The sequence below is a fragment of the Cucurbita maxima genome, unplaced genomic scaffold (assembly GCF_002738345.1).
Source record: "Cucurbita maxima cultivar Rimu unplaced genomic scaffold, Cmax_1.0 Cma_Scf00017, whole genome shotgun sequence".
Lineage (NCBI taxonomy): Eukaryota > Viridiplantae > Streptophyta > Magnoliopsida > Cucurbitales > Cucurbitaceae > Cucurbita > Cucurbita maxima.
In genome coordinates, this window is record NW_019272033.1 from 1,701,782 (window position 1) to 1,724,385 (window position 22,604).

Below are 22,604 nucleotides of genomic sequence, written 5' to 3' on the forward strand. Positions count from 1 at the left end.
AAAAGAAAAAAAAGAAAGATAATTATTTAAATGCCCGTTGAACTTGAACTTTTCGAAAAGAACCGATTGGATTTTAGGTTCAAAAATGGCTATTTCTCTCATAGGCGTTATATTGAGAACCGTCCAGCATTTCAAAAAAATAAACTTTCATTGACTTTATAACCATAGGGTTTGAATCTCCCTGACCGCCCTCTTCGTTTTTGAATTTGGCTTCACTCTGATCTCACTCATCTTTCCTCTCTCTCTCTCTCTCTCGCCGTCTTCTCTCTCGGATCTGCCTGTGCTTCAGGTCTGATCGATTGCCAGGTCGAGGTTTTGAACATCTTCATCTTGTTCATCTGCATTTCTTTGTTAGTGAAGTAGGCGAAGAAGTTTCTATAAGTTTGTAAGTGAACATCTTCATCTTTCTACTGAATTTTCAAGTTCGATATACTTACGATTTTGAATTCTGTTCAATTGGCGATTCGTATCTACTTCTTTTCGTTTGGTTGATTCAATTATGATTTAGATGATAGTTTGAAAGTGGATTTCTGAAGTATTTCGTTAGTTCTCTAGTTTAGCTCTAATTCGTATCCGTTGGAGCTTTAACGATTTGGTTCCTTCTGATTTTGAATTTGTTAGAGTAACTCCTTTCGAGTTTAGTTTGTACTTTGTCTTGGCGGAAATTTGTTTTCGTAACCTAGAAGCCACGGCGTCTTGTGGTTCCTTGCTCATCTTTGAAATTTGAAACTCCAGATTTCCAATTGTAATGGTTTGAGACGACGATTCCGATATAGAGATTTTATAATATTTTCTATTACTACGACTCAGGAATTGCGTCTGACGAATTCCATCCTATATGTTCGGTTTCTGCAGTCCATCGGATTTTCGAATGAAAACTAACTGCTGGCTCTTCTTAGGAAGAGTAGAATGATTTGGAGGAAATATTCGGGCGAGAGTTGCAGTGGAGTTGGAGTTAGGCTAGGCAGCTTTACCTGCCTGAGGAAAAACTATGGAAAGTGATCCTCCGGTTTGTACTCCTTCCGATGTGCCTGGCGACAGTGGTCGGAGTATTCAAGCTCTGCACAGGTAATTTCCCTTTCTCTCTTCTAGTTTCGCGACTTCTTCTCCAGTCATTATAGTCCGTTTATCAACACTCCTTGTGTTATAATTTGCTTTGATTGAGAGGTTTAGAGCCATATTACTTATCCAAATCTGTACTTATGATTGAACGATTTTTAGCCGAAGGACAAGTGGCCCTACAAGACGTTCCACCAAAGGCCAATGGACAGCTGAAGAGGTAACCTACTATTTTCATTTTCCTCTTTTAAGTGTCTTCTTTTTATTATGATGCAGAAAAACATGTATTCATTTTGATTCTTTACAACGATTTTCTTGCTAAAGAAATTTTCTTAATCGTTTTAGGTTTTCTTCATATTCTCATCATTCCTTTCATCTCTATGAAGAGCTAAACCTTCTTCTCTAAATACCATAATTAGTTATTTACGATCTGTAGTGAGTTTTATCTTATTCCTTTGTCTTATCAGTGTTCAAATTCGCTTCCTTATATATCTTAGTCTGTATGATAAACTTCTTTCTTGATTAGGATGAAATCTTGCGGAAGGCTGTCCAACGTTTCAAAGGCAAGAACTGGAAGAAAATTGGTAATGGTTATTTTTTTTCCTTGTACAATTATTGTTGCCTATACTTTAAACACTCCTCTTACTAATTAATCATTTGTACGTTGTGGAATTCACATATTGGTGAAGTTATCAAACTTGTTTAGATCCTTCAGCGAAGTGTCACTCTACCTAATATTAGAGAACCATTTATTACTTGTAAGAAAACCTGCTCATTGCACTACTAGCAGTAATGAGGAAGCTAAAAAGTATTTGATATAGTATTTTAGTCTTACGTAGAAAACCTGCTCGTTAAAGTTTACTATATGATATTGTGCAATGAGTTGTAGCTTGGAGGGATATAGAAAGCAGAGTCTCAGCAAATTCATGGGTCGTCTATAGCGTGCAATTGTTATAGGATATTGATATTGATATTTCAATCATGGTAGTTGATATTTGTCAAAACCATACCTGCTCATGATCGTTTGCATCGACACTTTCTTTCTCTTGCCATTCAATGGCTATTTATTGATCCTAGCAGTTTGATGTCCTATAAGCCAGATGCCTAATCTCATATCTGATTGTATGTAGCGGAATGCTTCAAGGATCGAACTGATGTGCAATGTCTACATAGATGGCAGAAGGTTTTGAATCCAGAACTTGTCAAAGGTCCATGGTCTAAAGAGGTTGTCCATTACAGTAATTATTGTTTGATCTCTTTATAAACTTGTCAGTTGATGCATAATTTTCTTTCATGAACTGATTAATTTATTTTGGGAATTGTTTTAGGAAGATGAAACAATTGTTGAATTGGTTCAAAAGTATGGACCTAAGAAGTGGTCCACCATAGCACAACACTTACCTGGACGTATTGGTAAGCAATGTAGGGAAAGGTATGATTAGAAGCACCCTTATTCTTACTTCCGGAAGTTAACCGTGGTGGAATATTTCACTACTAAACTCTGAAGTCCTTGTTTTCATGCCCTGTTTTCATCTTTTTCACTTTCTGTTCTAACTCTAAAGTTCTTGTTTTACATATATAGTAATTTGTTTTGTGGGGCCCATTTATCGCTTAACTTTGTCTAGGCATTCTTTTTTTGGTAAAATCTTCACATTAACTCAAACTTTTCAATTAATCAGGTGGCACAATCACCTAAATCCAGCCATAAACAAGGAGGCGTGGACACAGGAAGAGGAGTTGGCACTCATTCGTGCTCATCAAATATATGGAAATAGATGGGCAGAGCTAACGAAATTCTTGCCTGGCAGGTTAGCAAATAGATGCTCAGATTTTCAGTATATTTCTTTCATAAAGAGCGCTTCTGTGTTATGAAATGTTACTTGCATGTTGCTTATAACTCCCTTTGAGATTCTTCATGTTCATTGATGTAATGTTTTGCTTTAGTGCATTTCATCTTCAGCACTACTGAAATAACCATCAGAGTGATATATACTTGATTGTCAACAGGACAGACAATGCTATAAAGAACCACTGGAATAGTTCTGTGAAAAAGAAGTTGGATTCTTACTTGGCCTCCGGTTTACTTGAACAGTATCAACCCCTGCATCATCATGCACTGCAATCAAGCCTACCCATTCTTTCATCTTCAAGGGTGCAGAGCAGTATAGATGATAGCTGTCTCAGAGGGACAGAAACAGAGGACATATCTGAAGTCACTCAAACTTCAGCTACTGTGCCACGCACGAAAGAGGAATGCCAATTGGCTGAAGATGTTCTTATAAAAGAAGAAACAAACTCAACACCACATTGTCTAGAGCAATATCATGGTTCTTTGGATGACATCACGTTTTCAATTCCTGAAATGCTCCGTGAATTGGGTTGCTATGCAAAACCACCTAACCAAAGTTTGTCACAGGATTGCAGAACTTCATCAACTGGAGATAACCAATATAATTTGTACGGGTTGCCAAATATTTCTTCACTGGAATTAGGTCAAGAGTTGTCACAGTTTCAAGCAATTGGATCTCAGGAAGCAGAGAATATATCCCATCAAACTTCTGCTGGATTGAGGGCATCTACTATCGAAAATATGGCCAGGGCTTCAGATAAACCTGAACATATGCTGATATCTGATTATGAATGTTGCAGGGTCCTTTTTTCAGATGCAATAAACAATGAATCTTTTCTTTCAGAAAGTACAACGGATGCCCGAGACATGGTTGAACCGAGTGGATATGCACATCCTTTGCAGTGTCGATCATCGAGCACAGATATGCAAGAAAGTAATAGAAACTTATCGTTGCAATCAGAGGTTCTGGATAACTCATGCTCTCAACGTTTTCTAGCTCCTCTCTTGGTTTCTGCTAATGATGATACATATGTATATACCAGTGAAACCAGTCATTTATTTGAATCTCTCGAACAAGAGCTTGTAGGTGATGGACAAAATGGCTTTATCTACACCAATGAATCTGCCGACTCTCCTCCGAACGACGGTTTAAAGAACACAGAACTCCAAAAGCAGCAGGGTTCAAAGGATTCATCAAAGCTTGTTCCTGTAAATACTTTTAGTTCAGAACCAAAAACTGCAGAAAGTTTTCCTTCATTTAGTGGAAGAGAGAATATTCATTCAGATCAACAGGACCTTAGAGCTCTTTGTTATGAGCCTCCTCGGTTTCCAAGCCTGGATGTTCCATTCCTTAGCTGTGATCTTGCACCATCCGCCAGTGATATGCAGCAAGAATATAGTCCACTTGGTATTCGTCAACTTATGATGTCTTCTATGAACTGTCTTACGCCATTTAAGCCATGGAACTCACCGTACCGTGATGATAGTCCCGTTGCTGTGCTGAAAAGTGCTGCTAAAACATTCACTAATACTCCATCGATTTTGAAGAAACGCCATAGAGAGCTCTTATCTCCTCTATCCGAGAAACGATGCGACAAAAAGCAAGAGATTGATGTTGGAATTAGTAGAACATCACAGAGTAACCCTCCATCACATCAGACAATCAATTCTAGAAACTCTGAAGACAAGGAAAATATCAGTCCAGAGAGAACTTCATATAGCTGCAGTTTCCAGGAGAACAAAATGCAAGAACTGGTTGGCCAAATAGTGAGTTGTTTTCTATGTCTTCTTCTCAAATTATTTTTGATTTGACTCATAAAATCACCACAAGAGAGTCACCTTTCAAATCCCATTACGCAGGTCCAACAGCCTTCACTTATTCTTGTTGAATGTGATTCAAATGACGAAACTTCTGAAATTCCGTGTAGTAGAACCTCAACAGCTTTACAAGATCAAGAATTCCCGAAATTATCTAACGATCATTGTGCAGTTGCAAACTGTTCTGTTGCCAGTGGAACGAGCCACGGAAGCCGTCCTCCAGCAACTGTGCCCCCTGAGGCTATTGGTGATAATGCTTCGAAGGAGTCCTCTATTGAACCCGCAACCATGTAAGATTTACTTTATAATGCCCCAACTCTGAGTTCCGTAACAGTTTTAATTGCTTCATCTTTCAAAACAATTATACTTTATGATGCCATCTTGCATAAATCCTTTTATCCATGGCGTTTTACGTTGGAGTTTACTATATGGCCTCTCAGTGACGATGTTTGTTTCTAGATTCGGTGGAACTCCATTCAATAGAAGCATTGAATCTCCTTCAGCATGGAAGTCTCCCTGGTTCATCAACTCTTTTCTATTTGGTTCAAGAATGGACACTGATGTACCAATGGAGGTATCACTATTGTCTATAATAATTATTATTATTTTTTCTTAAATTACAAATTAGTTTTGAATTTTTCATAATTACTGGTTGTCTAAAAATGTTGAATAGGTTCTTAAATCCAACTAGCGTAATAGATACCTAAACTTAAAAGTTTCTAATAGGTTACTTTAAATTTTGATGTCCTCTACGTGCTCAAATGATCAGAAACCTATGACTTATTTGATACAATTATATTTTTATTTGTTTTAAGAGTCCTATTTTGGAATGTATTTGCAGGATGTTGGATACTTGATGAGCCCAGGGGATAGGAGCTACGATGCAATTGGGCTAATGAAACAGGTAGGCGAGCACACTGCCGCTGCGTGTGCGAATGCTCAGGAGGTTCTGGGAAATGAAACGCCACAATCCTTATTGAAAGGAAGACGTGGGAAATATGAGAACCAGACCAAGGAGAAGAATCATGTAAGCAATTCACTACAAGGGGTCCGTTCCACTTTGACGCTGGATATTATGGTACGTTCTCTCTCTCATTTATCAACCCATTCTGCCTATTATTTAAAATTTTCAATTAATTTAGATGTTTACAAATTAGTTAATTGATAAAGTTTCATAACAAAATAGAAATTTAGCGAAGTAAAAAACCCATGTAGGAGAAAGTTCCTTGTTTTGTTTATGTAATAAAAAAAATAATAAATAAAAGGACATCAAATAGGTTATCAAATGAAGATATAGTTCTTAGTTTTTTATTTTTGAAAAATTAAGCAAGAAAAGAGCATAATTTTCAAACATAAAAGATTAAACGGATACCTTTTCAAATTGCCATTTTTATTGTTTTCGAAATTTGATATAGAATTTAAATGTGCTTTTTAAAAAGGGTAAAAGTTGTAATAAAAATATGACAAAATGGTTATCAAACTAATCAAACGAGCCCCTAAGGAATAGGTATGAATTTTAATTTCTCTTATATAATCAAAATTTTAACCTATAATCAAAATTTTCTGGGAATAGTAAGGCATTGGACTGAAATGTTTTAAAATGAGACTCTAAAATTGGAAACCATAATTAGCATATAATTAGTTTATAGTTCACGTTTTTAAATTTACAAATCTAACAAAATTTAGGAATATGTTGTGTTTTCTAAAGTTGATTTATCTTATTTTTCTAAAAATAAATTTTAAAATATTTTTTTCGATTAATGAATTTTAAACATTTCAATTAAAAATTTTATAAATTTGTACAGATATCTTCAACTTTTTTTTTCTATCGGTACGTGTGTGTGCGAGCGAGAATAAAATGTCTCCTGGTAAAAAAAATAAATAATAATAATTCATTAAATTTTGGAAAATCGTGTCATAGAATGAAGTAATTTAAGAAACAGAAGGTTGTGATAAAATTTTGTACAAAATTATTACTTTAAATGAGAAATACCAAAGTTGGAGTAATCCCGAATTTGTGCAGGCGGAGCGACGGATTCTGGACTTCAGCGAATGTGGGACACCTGGCAAAGCAACCGAAAACGGAAAATCCTCTACGGCAACGGCAACGGCAACGGCAACGGCAACGGCTAGGAGCTTCTCGAGCCCCTCTTCTTACTTACTAAAGGGCTGCAGATAGAAATTTCAAAAGGCTTAATTTATTCCATCAAATGTATGTTGTTGTTTATGATTTGAGTTTGTATGTCTTTTAAATTGTTTCCGTTTCGGGGAAAGGACAAACATATTGTATTCTTTAATACATAACATAGATAAAAAATATATGATTACTAAAAAGTTATTTAAAACAAGAAAATAAAAAACAAAAAAAAAAATATAAAATTAATGTTTATAAGCTTAAATAAAAGAAACAAATAACAAGAAATGAGGCTACAAAATCAAATTTAAAATGCTCACATAAATTAAATGTGTTTTAGTTTCGAATTTGAGTTTAATACATTTTAAAAAAAAAATTATTTAATGGAACCTTAAATTTCATTTTTGTAAAATGCTCACATGTGCATGCTTTCTTTGTAAAGCTATTTTCATGTCAGAGATTTTTAAATTTGAAGATAAAAAAATAATGTTGACTTTTAGTTGACTTTTACGAGCACAAAATTTAGCTATGCGACAATATTAAACACAACCACAATATTTCAACGATGTGTTTAATATTGTCGCATAGCTCTCTCTGATCAAATTAATCATGGAGTATATCAAGCTTATCAATTATACAAAGGAGGTTCAATTTTGTGTCTAATTAATCTTAAGTCTCACTAAGTGTTGTATCGAAAGGTTAGAAGATCTATTAGAGATAAATTAAAAAATTTAAATATGTATTAGACACTTTAAAACTTCTAAAAATTTCTAACTAAACTTATTAATTTAATTTTAGACATTTTTTTTAAATAAAATAACCTTAAATTCTTTGTAAGAGGATTACTTTTTTATAGCTTACCAGAGATTTCAACCATACAAGGGAAAATTCAAGAATTCAGTGAAAGGGAATCAGTTCACTTGTGGTTAAACTAGATTTTCTATTTTATACAAAAGTCAATTCATTGGATATAGTTCTTCAGAATTAAATAGTATATATATATATATATATATATATATATATATATATATATATGTTAAAATTCAGTAGCTCTAGATTCCATCTATGAAGAAATCACATTTTTATATGTTTGAAATTGATGAACTCCATGAATTTGTAAATGACATCATACCATACTCATTTAATCTATCAGATCAATTTCATCAATAACTAATAAAGAAGATGACATTCATGTAATTAAATGCATATACAGTAGACATGATATTTCATATTTTGTAGTTTTTTTTTTAATTATTATTATTTAGCAACAAAAAAAAAGAGGAATAAAATTGATTTTATATTTGAGGCTTATGGCCAAAGAAATAAATAATTGTTCATATCATAAAAAAAAAAGTGTAAAAAGGAAAAATACTTGGTTGAAGTTCATTACCTGTAAATTTTCACCAATTCTCCACCGGGCAGCCATAACGGAGTATGACTTTCAGTTCGTTTCCTTTAGCTGAAATTTCGAATGGCTGCTGCTGCATTATAATCACATTTGATAGAATTACAAATATAGCTATATCATTTAGTTTATAAGGCTTACCTTCTTGCAAGTAATGGCACCAAAATTGAGGTCAATTGGATCCAGACAATGAGATCTGTCATAAACGACCGCCAGTAGTAAAAATGAAAACCTATTAGCGAACTACAAAAAATGAATTAGTTGTGATAAATTCGTATAGTATACCGCAGAAGAGCACAGTTATGGTTTCATGGAGAAATCGAAAGAGCAGTAGAAGTTATTAATTCTAGAAAATTCGCATCTCATAAACTGCTTTTGACTTCTGCAGATTTTACGTACTCTTAAATGAAAGTATTGATATGGACATTGACCAAAAGATGCTGGTAGAAACACTAACATTTTGCCTCTTCTTCTACATTCGGATTAACGAAACTAGTAACGATTTGAAGAGAGAATATCGAGAGAATCCACCTAAATATACAGTAAAAAACCTTTCCGTTTTTCTGCCGTTTTGTTGTTGTTTTCAGATGAGGCAAACTTTAGATCAAGCAGCTAGAACCGGAGAAAAGAACAGAGAAATCAATCCGATAAGGATCATGCACTCAATAATCTTGGTAGAATAATAAAGAAAGATGACTACGATCGTCTTCCATCAAATTTAAGGCACAATAAATCCACATTATCTCACTTATTTTTCAATTTCCACTGATTTGAAGTTGAAAATAGGAAAATAAATCAAGAAACGAGACAGGAAAGGGAAAACAAAAACGATTTAGCTAGGAAGAAAAGAAAAAAAAAAAAAAAAGAAAGAATCTAAACTCCTAGTCCTATTGGAGGAGCGTATTCACAACCGAGCAGAGGAGACATATTTGATCAGATTTAGAGATAGCGAAATAATGCAAACCTGCATCACGAAGATGAACTCGTACGAACAAAGAAAGCAGAGATTGAAATTGAAACTGCAAAAATTCCAGAAATCTGCATCGAGAGAAGTAGAGACGAACTCTTGTGAAAACGTCCATCAGAGAACCTCCCGTCTTCTGACAACCCACACTCACAACGGTTCGGAAACGGCAGTTCATCTCAGTTAAAACACGCCTTTTATACTCACTTTTTTTAACCTGACGCCCATTTGAAATTTTTTTAGCGAAAATATCTCAGTTTATTTCAAACATCCGAAAATGTATTAAAATAATACTCATATAATTCATACTATGATTTTAATTTTATTAATACTCCCAAACCTCACAATAATTTTAGCAGAATGTTAAGGCCGTAAGTATCTACTAAAGTCTATGAATTAAATTTGTAATTTCAATTTTAAAGCTTAGAAAATGTCAATGGAATTTGGCGAATCTCATTAACTAGCTAAAAAAAACAATAAACTTTGGTTCGAGAGGATAATCAGCCATCCCGAGACTAAGACACGGCCCAAACTCCTACGAGAGATAGCTGTGAAAAATTTTCCACAATGGGCAAAAGTCCAATGAAGCAATGCTACATGGAGCTAGAAGACCTATAGGTCGTGAACTTCTTTTTCCGGAGAAGAAGCAATTTCTTTAGTTTGTCGGGAGCCAAAACTTATTGGGTGAGACCAAGAGAAAGAAATGACAAGAGACAACCATGCATGATACTTCTCGACCATGTCTTCATGGGATAGTCGACTCATGAATGCTCCCGGATTTTTTAAATAAATTCCAAAGCATCAAAGCATTAATGGAATACATTATGATAAAAATAATCTTTTAAGGGATGAGATTAAAAAAGAAAAATAGTAAAAAAAAAAAAAAAAAAAAAAAACCTTTTTTTAATGGAGTTAGGAAAGGTGCTAAGCGATAGAAACAAAGCCATAAAAAGATGGTTACAGAGAAAAGTTAAATAAAACCTAAAAGGAGAAAGTTTCAACGAGCTCTTTCATCACTCTGCTCCTCAAAAGAGTGCAAGGAGAGAATCGAGCAATTCTATAGACTATTCACAAGTTATGAAGATTATGGAAACAGATGATGAAACCAAATCTCAACAAAAACAGCCACTCCCTCCCTCCCATCCAATCCCCGTAATCGGTATCGAGTATATCTTTATATGGCTGCAACGGATCCTCAACGAACCGAAATTTACCTGTCGTTACCTGTATCGAAGGAAAATTTTATCACACAATGTGCCTGTTTGAGTTAGCATGGTTCGTATGGGATGTTACTTCATCGTAGCTATCAAGTTCATCTTCATCATCAGAGGATAAGAGAGAAGATCCCATCCAAGCTTTGAATCCTTCATTGACACGCCTTTCGACATCCGGGGAGATTTCCAAAGGATTTGCTACCAACATTTCCAGGCCGAGGTTTCTTCCACCGAGGTCTCCCTCGCTGAGAATTGTAGCTGCTTTTCGTCTTAAGAAAAAGGCAGTTCCTCCATAGAGAATAACTAGACCCCATGATGAGATCTCATAGCACCAAAACAGGGGCACAGAGCAGCTGCCACCCAAGGTGAGAAGACTTGAACCAAGAAATAGTGCCAAGAGGCCAAATATGATGGCAAAAATAACATTTAGGATGGTAAGACAGCGAACGCCACCTACAAATAGCCACATAAAATAAATCTATAAATGAAAATTTGAACATGTACAGACTAACACTTTTTCTTAGTACGACATTTGTTTTGGGGTATGAAGATTTAATCCTCCAACTTCGAGGAAAGAGTATATGTAACGGTCCAAGTCCACCGTTAGCAAATATTATTCTCTTTGGATTTTCCCTTTCGGGTCTCCCCTCAAGGTTTTTAAAACACGTCTGCTAGGGAGAGGTTTCCACACCCTTATAAAGGATGCTTCGTTCTCCTTTCCAACCAATGTGGGATCTCACAAACAATCCACCCCCTTCAGGGCCCAGTATCCTCGATGACACTCATTCCTTTCTCCAATCGATGTGAGACCCCCAATCCACCCTCTTTCAAGGCCCAACATCTTTGCTGGCACACTGCCTCGTGTCCACCCCCTTTCGGGGCTCAACCTCCTTGCTGGCACATGACCCAATATTTGGCTCTGATACCATTTCTAACAGCCTAAATCCACCGCTAACAGGCATTGTCTTCTTTGGGTTTTCTCTTTCAGGCCTCCCCTCAAAGTTTTTAAAACGCATCTACTAGGAGGAGGTTTTCACACTCTTATAAAGGATGCTTCTTTATCCTCCCCAACCGATGTGGGATCTCACAGTATATGTCAATCATGATTGAGCTATGCTCGCGTTGACAATCACGTGGGACACTTTTTATCATATTATATTTAACAAGAAAATAAGTTGCGGATGAAATGGAAGGGTTGCTTTTGCCCTTACACCAAGAAGAGGGGAGACAATAGAGAAACCAGAAAACTGAAAAGCATCAAGCCCTCAAATTAACCAAAACTAGAAGAAGACGGAATAAAATAAGCCAGCCAAGCAGGGGACAAGACAATGCATTTTTAGACCAAAAGGAAGTATGAAATCTCATATTATTTCAAAAAATAACTACATAAACCAAATAGAAAAATAAAATTTCTTTAGGCATTGAAAATTCAATAAAGCAGCAAAGCAAAATCCAAACTTGAAAGCTTTTAAACTAACATAATTCCTTCTATTATAACATCCATAATTAACGATAATAAATGACATGTTGACTTACAAAAGCTGATAAGGAGATAAGATAGGGCTTTACCTCTCCTTGATGCACAGTAGCTATTCTCAACTACCTTCAAGCAACCGTGTCTACTTGGAGCAGAATAAGCAACAGCTATGCCTGCAATATAAGTTAATTGATTCAGAAGATGGTAGAAAGTAACCCAACACCTTTAGTGATAATTGCACTCTTAAAACAAAATAAATTTGTAGATTTCAAACAAAGGAAGGTCTGAAGTCTGATTGTGTACATCATGATAACAAATATATGGTACCCACTAAATGATCCAAAGTCAACCCATTATAGGGATCAACACTGACTTCCATTAGCTCGTCTCTGACTGCCGTAATCGGCAAGTCATCTAAAAGTTAAGAATATAACATTTCCAGAGCTTTGTTTCTAAGGTAGAATGTAGCACAAACCAATCTGCAAACACGCAGCTATAGAGGTCAATAAATCTAAACTCTCCAAACGAAGTTTCGGTACAAACATTTGAGTAGTGACTCGGAACACAAGAGGCTCGATTATAAAGAAAAAATGAAACTAAAAGCTCTTTTATCCTAAGAATGCATAACAAAATTAACAAGGAAAGAACTCTAAACAGCTAAGACCATAGATAAAGTAAAAGCTAGGCAGACTTATATTTACAGTAACAATGTAACAGCCCAAACCTACTGCTAACAGACATTGTCCGCTTTGGCCTATTACGTATTGTCGTCAGCCTCACAGTTTTAAAATGTGTCTACGAGAGAGAAGTTTCCACACACTTAGAAGGAATATTTCGTTCCCCTCTCCAACTAATGTCGAATCTCACAATACACTCCCCTTAGGGCCCAACGTCCTCGTTGGCACACCGCCCAGTGTCGTGTCTGACTATGGTACCATCTGTAACAACTCAAACTCACTACTAGCAGATATCGTCTGTTTTGACCCGTTACGTATCGCCGTCAACCTCACGATTTTAAAATGCGTCTATTAGGGAGAAGTTTCCACAACCTTATAAGGAATATTTTGTTCCCCTCTCCAACCGATGTCGGATCTCACAACCAATGCTTACCCTACTATTAAAGTAATTGCATATTTCTCCCTCAACAGGTGTAAGGAAAAGCCACCAACACAACAGAAGTTTATATCTAAAATATAGATGATGGTTCTATCAAATGGAAGTGTAGATGTAATTAGGGTACAGGATTGGTGCATAGCTGGGTAACCATTGATGTAAAGATAAAAATAAACAGTCAAAGAATTCTAATTCAAATAGCAAAAAAGAAACGTTAATACTAAAATAATTGCAAATCAATAGTCCTTGGTCATCAGCAATCACATCGTGATGACTAAGTTTTTTCACGACATATTGCCTTGAAGGAAATCATCCAGCCTTTCTTCCATAAGCTTCCTCGAAGGTAATAACTGTTAATTTATCCTATATGGTAACAAGTCATTGAATCTCTTAGCCAAGTCTCAGTCTTAACCCATTACAGAAATTAATCAAATTGAAGTCCCTAATTCTCCGAGCAACAAGTCAAAATCTTTTATAATCAAGAACAAGTCCTCTGTTGTCCAATTCACTCGCAACGAGTCAAAATCTTACTGATTGAACAAAAGAATCTAAAAATCTCGGAATCAAAATTTTCTGCTAACGCTTAAAACGTAGAAAGACTTTCTTACCTGCAATAAGATAGACAACCGATGCAAGAAATGCGAATGCTGAGGGGATGAACACGAGCATCCAAAAATAGTCCACGATTTCTTGATTGGTAAGGTAAAAAGCTCCAACAAAATGATCAGAATCGCCTCCTTTCCCGTTCATAGGGAGAGGCTGAAGCCTCCTGTCACTGCAGAACGGTCTATTTCCAATGTCGCCGGGGAAGACTATTTTCAAACTGATAGTAGTGCATACAAGGATTGCGAGCCCTATCAAAACCACAAAAGCCATTACCAGCGGTTTCTGAATCTTGCCCCAAGCCTTTTCTTCTTCGCGAAGATTCTCATACTCGTGCTTCGGCATGAACGCCTGGCGAAGCGCGTCTCCAATAATTTCCATTCGAGCCAGAAAGAAAAATCTTCGTCGCGCAAAATCGAACTCAACACCAATCAGGAAAATACCTAACTGAACAGAAATCTACTTTTCAGAACCCTAAATCTTCACATTTCGCATATAAAATGGATCACACGAACCATCGATGTACATCCAGCCCGAATAAGTACCGTAATTACAACTACTTAGCAGAAAGCTTTGGCGAAATATCAATAAATTGTGGTTTCCCGAAAAGAAAATTGAAATTCAATCTTGGTTCAAGAACCTTCTGATGATCTCCGATGGACCCTAATTGAAATGGCGGTGGACGAGGAAATGCTTGCTTACTGGAGAGATTGAAAGAAAGAAAGTGGTGAACTGGTAGCGTAGCTTACAGGTTAGATCTGCAATTTACAATCGCCAACAAATGTGGCACGATATTCGGGATTTGGCGGTTCTGTGTGCAATGATCGGCGACTTCCGGCAACCGCATCGTTAATGTTTTATTGTTATTATTAGTATTTTCTTAAAAGAAAAACTATGGAAATTACCCTTTTTATTAAAATAAATAAATTAAAAAAATACTCCAGGTCGAGACTTTGAATTAGATACAGAAAATACAAAATTGTAGAAATAGAGATAAATCTTTTTTTTTTCTATAGTTGATGATTGGTCGTTTTTGTTGACTTTTGATGAGATTTTTTTTGTAAAAAAATTTATTTATGAATTGTTTCACGATATATAATGAGTCATAGAGGACAACATCTGCTAGTGATAAGTGTGAATCATTACAAATGGTATCAGAACCTAATACTCGACAAGTGAGCCAACGAGGACATTGGCCCCAAGAGAGTGGATTGTGAGATCTCACATCTGTTAGAGAATGAAACAAAACATTTTTTATAAGGGTGTGAAAACTTTTCGTTGGTAAACGCGTTTTTAAACCGTGATGCTAATTGTCATATATAACAAGTTAAAGTGGACAGTATTTACTAACCATAGACTTAGGTTCATAATTTTAGAATGATTGATTATTTATGACTTATATATATTTAATCTATCGACTTTTTTTTCTTTCCAAAATTTATCTAATTATTTTTCATTTACATCTTTCAATTAAAGATTATTAAAAATACAAAAAATAAATTTAAATACTTGAAAGACAACAACTGATTGCTTCATGGATTTCGATAATAAGGATTTATTTATTTATTTTTAAGATAAATAAATTCCCATAATATGGTTTGGAATTTCGGAATATGAATTAGTGCGTGCCCTAGTTATTGTTTAAAAGTATGTTACTAAACTAACCACCAATGAAAAATATACACGTGGAGAGCAAACTTAATGGAGTAGATTATTTACGTTGACCATCAAGTTTTTTTATTTATTTTTTAAGAGTTTCAAACCTAAAAGCGCAAGAAAATGTAGAAACTGTTTAAATATTAATCTCTTTCAAAAAAGACTTTCTATAATATTTTAAAAAATAAATAATAAAAATATCATTTAAAAAATACCCAAACTTTTTTTTTGGATTTTTAAATTATTAACTTTTAAAACGGGTTTATTTATCTTTATCATATGATGGAACCATCTAATTTTAAAAGTATCTATAAATTCTAAAAAATAATATTAACAGTAATAAGATAAATGGTTTTCGTATATATTGACAGTATAAACTTTTTAAATTTTTTTTATAAAAATGTTAATGCTATCTCTAACCTTTCATGGATATTTTTTAAAACATAGAAGTATATTAATAACATTTTTTTTAATTTAAGCATATTTTAAAAATAAAATAAAAAATTTAAGAATATTTTTGAAATAAAATACCATTTCTATCCAAAGTTAATAATATGGTAAATGTATTAAAATATATATATATATATATATATATATATATATATATATATATATATATATAAATATTAAAATTTAAAATTATTTTTGAGGTAAAAGTATCTAATTTAAGAATATTTTTGAAATAAAATACCATTTCTATCCAAAGTTAATAATATGGTAAATGTATTAAAATATATATATATATATAAATATTAAAATTTAAAATTATTTTTGAGGTAAAAGTATCTAATTTAAGAATATTTTTGAAATAAAATACCATTTCTATCCAAAGTTAATAATATGGTAAATGTATTAAAATATATATATATATATAAATATTAAAATTTAAAATTATTTTTGAGGTAAAAGTATCTAATTTAAGAATATTTTTGAAATAAAATACCATTTCTATCCAAAGTTAATAATATGGTAAATGTATTAAAATATATATATATATATATATATATATATATATATATATATATATATAAATATTAAAATTTAAAATTATTTTTGAGGTAAAAGTATCTAATTTAAGAATATTTTTATTAATTTAACTAATTTATAATAAAAAAAACTTGAAAAACTGCTTGAAATAAAAATTTAATTTAATTCCGACCGTTACCCGCTAACCCAGATACCGAAAAATGTTGAGCAATGATTGGCCAGTTTCATGGTCGTGCGTCGCAGTGGATACTTTCCCGGAAAAAAGCCGGCGATCCATGTAGTGGTTAAACAAAGAACCGGAACTGCTTGATGGAGAAAAGGTCGGTCGAGCCGAAGGAATGGACGGCTTCCACCTCAGTACTACACAACGAAAGTGGATCGTATTATTACACGTGGCGCAATGTCACTGGCCTTCTGTTGAAGTTCCATCTAAGCCCATGGGAAGGCAAACTAAAATGCGTCGAGAAAAAAAAGAAAAAAATAAGGAAAAGGGGAAAGTTTTGTTTGTTTATCGAGAGAAAGTGGGGTCACTGGCGATCTCGCGGCCGGAGAGCGTTTTTTGAGAGAGTGGACGGTGTATTCAGCTATTTGGCCGGAAAATAATTTCCGTCGACGGTGGAGATTTGTACGGTTGACGGAATAGGAATTTTTTCTTCCGATCCGGCAGTGTTATTTGCGCGGAAGAGAGATGGTGAATTCTGTGGTGGCGCGTGCTACGAGCGATATGTTGATTGGTCCAGATTGGGCTATGAACATCGAGATCTGTGATATGCTCAACCATGACCCTGGGTACGCATTGCATCCGATTCATTGCTTCATCGTTTTTCGTTTTTCTTTCTTGTTTTTGTAATAATTTATCAGTTTGAAGAAGCTGCATTATCTGTTCTTATTTTCGTGTTTGGTTGCTGAGAATCCGTTCGGCACAAAAATAAATGAGCACTGGAATTCTGCCTTTGGAATTTTGAATTTGTTGTATTTTCAAACTGAAGATTGAAGACAAGCCGAATGGAAATTGGCATCTTCCCTGTGTTATTTATCTGCATTCAAATGGAAGTTATAATTTGCGACTCAGCCACTAACGGTTCATGCATCCCGATAAATAAATGAGTAATTTCAGCCGGTTTTGCTCCTGACTAAGGCTGAGGATTTTCTATTAGGTTTTCGTTTAATTTGATTCCTTGATGAGGAAGAATCTGACGATGCTTCCGTTTTTTCATTGGACGATGGTTTGGATTTATCATGTCTCTCTTCCAAGTTTCTAACCTTTAGGCTTGGAGTTCACTATTTCATTGGCAAATTTTCAGGCAAGCGAGGGATGTTGTTAAAGGTATAAAGAAGCGCCTTGGAAGCAAGAACGCAAAAGTTCAACTTCTTGCCCTGACGGTAATTCCTAAGTTCTGACTAATTTTTAATTTTATGCAATCGGTGGCTATTGCCTTTATTGGCATTATCTACTCTATTAATTGCACAGTTTTTTTAGAGGTATCTGCTAGAGGTTTCGGTAAAAGAAACCTTCTCTTTGCATAAAAACAGAACAGGTTCTTTGATAGTTGAGTACCACGCATATAGATTCAAAAGTAATGCAGGGAGTTCCTAATTTGAGTTTATTGTTCTTGCTGATCCACTTATTAAGCTTGCGTACCTTGTTTCCTGAAGCAATGTGCAGTTAACTTAATCTTGGTATTCTATGTTTTTAGATGATGAAGTTGATTTTTGATTTTGTCATATCTCTACATTCTAGCTGTTGGAAACAATCATTAAGAATTGTGGGGACATTGTTCATATGCATGTGGCAGAGAAGGGTCTTCTTCATGAGATGGTAAAAATGGTGAAGAAGAAGGTAGGATTTTATCTAGAATGTTTTTGTTGCTTTCTTGCGTCACCCATCGTTCTTTCCTCGAATAACATCTCAGCAATTCTGGGCATGATATAGCCTGATTTTCGCGTCAAAGAGAAGATATTGACTCTGATAGATACTTGGCAAGAAGCTTTTGGAGGAGCTAGGGCGAGATATCCACAATATTATGCTGCATACCATGAATTGTTGGTAAGTGTTGAAAAACATTCTTTTAAGCCCAATGATGCTGATTGAATTCATTAGAAACACTTCATTCTTTGAACTTCTGGCATCTTCGCAAAAGTGTGCGCATCATCTCGTTCTATTTTCTCATGGATGCACCATCTTCTGCTGGTTATCATGACATGAGTATGCGAGTCGATACCTTCTTTGTTTCAGCGTGCTGGGGCAGTTTTCCCCCAGAGATCTGAGAGCTCTGGGCCTGTATTCACCCCCCCACAAACACAACCGTTGGTATCTTTTCCTCCTAATCTGCGGAACCCCGATCGTAATCAGCAAGATGATGCTGAGACCTCAACGGAGTCCGAGTTTCCGACTTTGAGGTGGGCAAACTTCTTTTACTATCATTTTCCATCATCACAGTATTCTTGTCTGTTTTATGAATATAGTTAATATGGAACTATGAAACTGATATTGGTTCCATCTTTTCAGCCTGACTGAAATTCAAAATGCCCGTGGCATTATGGATGTCCTTTCAGAAATGGTTAATGCATTAGAACCAGGGAATAAAGAGGTACTTTAGCAGTTTAAAACGAAAGCAAAACTATGTTTATCTCATGACATACTGGGATTTTTTTTATAATTCTTCCGTTGATCCACACTTTCTGTGGATTCTCAACTCTAATGACGTTGGGATTTCTTCTTGCCAAAAAAAATGTTGGGGTTTCGCATCTTGCAGGCTATCAGGCAGGAGGTTATTGTTGACTTGGTTGAACAGTGCCGTACTTACAAGCAGAGGGTGGTTCACCTTGTTAACTCAACCGCGTAAGACCTCATATCGCACTTATAGTTGCTGCTATTGATAGAAGAAATGTTCTACATTTTTTTTTTTGGCTTCACGACATTATATTAATTTTGTTGGCGATGTCATTTTCATACTCCCGTCCACATTTCCTTACTCATCCGTACGTGGGAGTTAAAAAAGAGGAATCCAACAAGAAAGCTCTCAATCTTGAAGCAACGGCCTTCTTCCATCGTCCCTTTCAGTGATGCTTTATTTCACCCAGGATTTCTAGCATATGCTCCCAAAATCCTCCATCTCCTCGCCTTTTAGATTTCTTCTGACGTTTAATTTTCAACTTCTGATTCTAGCAACCCCAGCTTCAATAGTTGAGATTTCGTTTTCCTTCGAAATAGCAAAGATTCTTGCATAAACCATCATAAGTGGACTTTAGTAGCACACCAATTCTAGCTGATTAATCTCATATAATCTTATCCTTCGATGTAACTGTACTACACTACATTAATGAACGCTAATTGGAGTCATATTTTATGTAATGCGTGTATTTGTGTTTATTTCGTAATGCTGGTGCAGAGATGAGTCACTACTTTGCCAAGGACTTGCACTTAATGATGATCTTCAGAGGCTACTTGCGAGGCATGAATCGATTTCTTCTGGGAAACCTGTTGCTCAGAACCCAAAGTCTGGATCTGCTACAGCACACGTTGATGGAGACCGGCCTCTTATTGACACTGGAGATAACAGCAAACAGCCTGAGACAAAGTAATTATGTCTTTTGGAGTTGATTTCTTTTTGCAGTATGCTAATTCATGGTATATTGCATGTATTTGATTGAACTTTTTGAATGTCAAGATTAATGCTTGTAAGGTTTCATGGAATGCTTAAATATTTGATTCTGGTCATTTAAGTCACGACTGCCTTATGTTTGGTTGTGCATTGACGTTTAATTGTTATGCAGAGCTGCCTCAAATGCCGGTGAAGGTTCTCAAATCCTGAACCAGGGGTTGCTGCCGGCACCTGCTTCAACTAATGGTCCAGCTCCTCCAAGTAGGGTTGAACCCAGTGTGGACCTGCTAAGCGGTGACTTCAATTCACCAAAGGCAGAGACTTCATTGGCTCTTGTTCCTGTTGGAGAGCAACAACCTAATAATCCTCCTGCATCCGATCAAAATGCTCTTGTTCTTTTTGACATGTTCTCTGATGGTAACAATGCCTCTAATCCTGCAAATCCCCCTCCTATCAGTCCCGGTGGGCAATCCCCCCACCCACATGCTTCCCAATTTCAACAGCAACAGCAACAGCAGCAGCAGCCAAATGTTCACTCCCCGCAGGCTGGATTTTATCCAAATGGGAACGTTACGAACATGGGTTCGCCTAATTATGAGCAATCGATGTACATGCAGGGCCCAGGTTCTCCCTGGAATGGTCCAATTACTCAGCAGCAGCAGCAACTGCAGCAGCCCCCTTCACCTGGCTATGGTACTTTCATCTCATGCTCTTGCATTATTGGCTCTGATTGAAAGGCTAGATCATGATTAGAACATGGCAGAATTCTCCATCTTTGTGTTTCCATATGTGCTCAATCCTGGGAGTGACAAATTCTCTATGTTCTTTCTGCTAATGTTCTGTTGCTTCTCTTAGTTATTGCATGAATTTCACCTCCATTTGCTTGGAATTTTTTGTTGTTTGGGGTTCGACATGAACATATGCAAGGCTTACATGATGTTTGGTTGTGACAGGTTTGCAAACAACCGGCGCATTGCCACCTCCTCCCTGGGAAGCTCAGTCTCCTGATGGTGGCAGCCCAGTATCAGGTTCTCATTACTCTCAACCAATGCAGGTTACTACTCAGGTTATTGTCTCACACGGACTCGGTGGACATCCCCAGGGACCTCAATCCATGGGGAATGAGGTTGTAGGCATAGGTATGTACATCCAGTCCATGACGAGTGGTCAAATGTCTAACGTCAATAGCCATGTTAATCCGAGCCATCAGTTGTTGCACCCACAGCAGATCCCAGGCATGCAAAATATGGTCATGGCAATGCCTCCACAGCATCCGCAAGCTAATCAGATGACACAACCTTATTACCCTCAACAGCAGATGTATGGCAACCACAACAACCAATACAACAACCCTAGCTATGGCTATGGTCATGGTCAATCACAAGTGCCCCAATATCTTGAGCAGCAAATGTATGGCCTATCAGTTGGAGATGACATGAGTATGAGCAGTTCGTCTTCTCAGACTTCTGCTTTATCCTATGTGCCTCCCATGAAGCCGGTCACTAAGCCAGAGGACAAACTTTTTGGGGATCTCGTCGACATTGCGAAATTCAAACCTGCGACGTCCGCTCCTGGCAGAGCTGGTAGCATGTGAAATCATTGCTGAACCTTTTTCCTCTGGTTATTTTATACCTCCCCCTGTTTCACATTGCATACATATAGTAGTGCTTTTGCCTTTGGCCCCTCATTCTTGTTGCCTGTTTTGAGTATTATTGAAATCGTGTATATTTCTTGTAGAGGGATGGAAAAAGGAAAAGAGAAAAGGAAAAGGCCTTGGGAGACCACTTGCCTTAAAATTGGACTTTTGTTGATTTATTTTCCCTTCATTTTTTTTTTTTGAAATAAAAACTTTAGTGTAAAGTTCATCTCTGATTCATTTTTAGTCGTTTGAGCAATAAATTTTTTTTGCTTTATCCGTATTAATCATTTGTATCTTCTATTGTTTTGCTGCATTTTCTTTCATGAAAATTATAATGTGAACGTTTAACATTTGAGTTGAGTTGTGAATTTATTTATCTAAGAAATTAAGTCGATATGGTTGGAAGTGCAATAAAGCATAATGATAGTTAGATAAAAGAAAAAATTATTGGTGTATATTTTAAACACAACATTTGCATTGGTTCGAGACATTTTTGGTGAAATTAAGAGTAAAGTCTTGAGAGCTTGTACCTAATGTGAACGATATTATACAACTATGAAGATATGTTTGTTCATTGTCTCTAATAGTTGCTAGCAAATTGTATCTTAAATTTTATTTTGTCCCTGAATTTCTAAATGAATAAATCGATGAGTCTCATAGGCATAGGTAGTAAATGTAACAGTCCAAGTCCACCGCTAACAGATATTGTCCATTTTGGTCCGTTACGTATCGGGCCAAATTAGATAATATCTGCTAGCAGTGAACTTAGGCTGTTCCAAATGATATCATAGCTAGTTAACGGACAGTGTGAGACATTGGTTGAAGTAGGGTCTAGGTGCGAGGCACTGGTTGGAATAGGGTTAGACTCTCCATAATAGGTATATTTTAAAATTGTGAGTTTGACGATAATACGTAAAAGGCTAAAGCAAATAATATCCGTTAGCGGTGAGTTTAAGCTAAAAAATTAAGATTACGTATTTGTGAAAATGCCTTAACTATCCAAATAGGATGAATGGTTAATTGTTTTATCATTTGAAATATAATATATATTCGTTACAAAAAAAAAAAAAAAAAAAAAAAA

The 22,604-nt window shown here is 35.7% G+C and overlaps 3 protein-coding genes and 1 long non-coding RNA gene across 7 annotated transcripts; 2 read left to right on the plus strand and 2 right to left on the minus strand.

Moving 5' to 3' along the window:
• Positions 1 to 123: 123 nt before the first annotated feature.
• Positions 124 to 7,057, plus strand: LOC111492301 (transcription factor MYB3R-1). 3 transcript variants are annotated; one of them, XM_023141595.1, is made up of 12 exons: positions 124 to 385; positions 811 to 1,068; positions 1,222 to 1,279; positions 1,586 to 1,643; positions 2,190 to 2,284; positions 2,388 to 2,491; positions 2,739 to 2,867; positions 3,067 to 4,675; positions 4,769 to 5,016; positions 5,186 to 5,300; positions 5,568 to 5,804; positions 6,750 to 7,057. In XM_023141595.1, the coding sequence occupies exons 2-12, from the start codon at positions 992 to 994 to the stop codon at positions 6,903 to 6,905; spliced, it is 2,886 nt and encodes a 961-aa protein (XP_022997363.1). In that variant the 5' UTR covers positions 124 to 385; positions 811 to 991; the 3' UTR covers positions 6,906 to 7,057. The 3 variants fall into 3 exon arrangements, with proteins under 3 accessions (XP_022997363.1, XP_022997362.1, XP_022997364.1); XM_023141594.1 differs by having other exon boundaries at positions 856 to 1,068; XM_023141596.1 differs by having other exon boundaries at positions 900 to 1,068.
• A 1,128-nt stretch (positions 7,058 to 8,185) lies between these two features.
• Positions 8,186 to 9,356, minus strand: LOC111492007. 2 transcript variants are annotated; one of them, XR_002719807.1, is made up of 3 exons: positions 9,230 to 9,356; positions 8,407 to 8,508; positions 8,186 to 8,319 (listed from the first exon to the last, which is right to left on the minus strand). It is a non-coding gene; the product is annotated as an uncharacterized LOC111492007 (long non-coding RNA). The 2 variants fall into 2 exon arrangements; XR_002719808.1 differs by having other exon boundaries at positions 8,186 to 8,335.
• An 805-nt stretch (positions 9,357 to 10,161) lies between these two features.
• On the minus strand, positions 10,162 to 14,509 carry LOC111492086. Its single transcript, XM_023141268.1, has 3 exons — positions 13,642 to 14,509; positions 12,013 to 12,093; positions 10,162 to 10,896 (listed from the first exon to the last, which is right to left on the minus strand). Exons 1-3 carry the CDS (start codon positions 14,015 to 14,017, stop codon positions 10,475 to 10,477), a joined length of 879 nt encoding a protein of 292 aa, XP_022997036.1. The 5' UTR covers positions 14,018 to 14,509; the 3' UTR covers positions 10,162 to 10,474.
• A 2,237-nt stretch (positions 14,510 to 16,746) lies between these two features.
• LOC111491922 (TOM1-like protein 9) lies at positions 16,747 to 21,766 on the plus strand. The gene is made up of 10 exons (XM_023141022.1): positions 16,747 to 17,068; positions 17,584 to 17,662; positions 18,021 to 18,119; positions 18,213 to 18,326; positions 18,516 to 18,679; positions 18,789 to 18,870; positions 19,036 to 19,121; positions 19,672 to 19,860; positions 20,057 to 20,577; positions 20,838 to 21,766. The coding sequence occupies exons 1-10, from the start codon at positions 16,968 to 16,970 to the stop codon at positions 21,476 to 21,478; spliced, it is 2,076 nt and encodes a 691-aa protein (XP_022996790.1). The 5' UTR covers positions 16,747 to 16,967; the 3' UTR covers positions 21,479 to 21,766.
• The last annotated feature ends 838 nt before the right edge of the window (positions 21,767 to 22,604 follow it).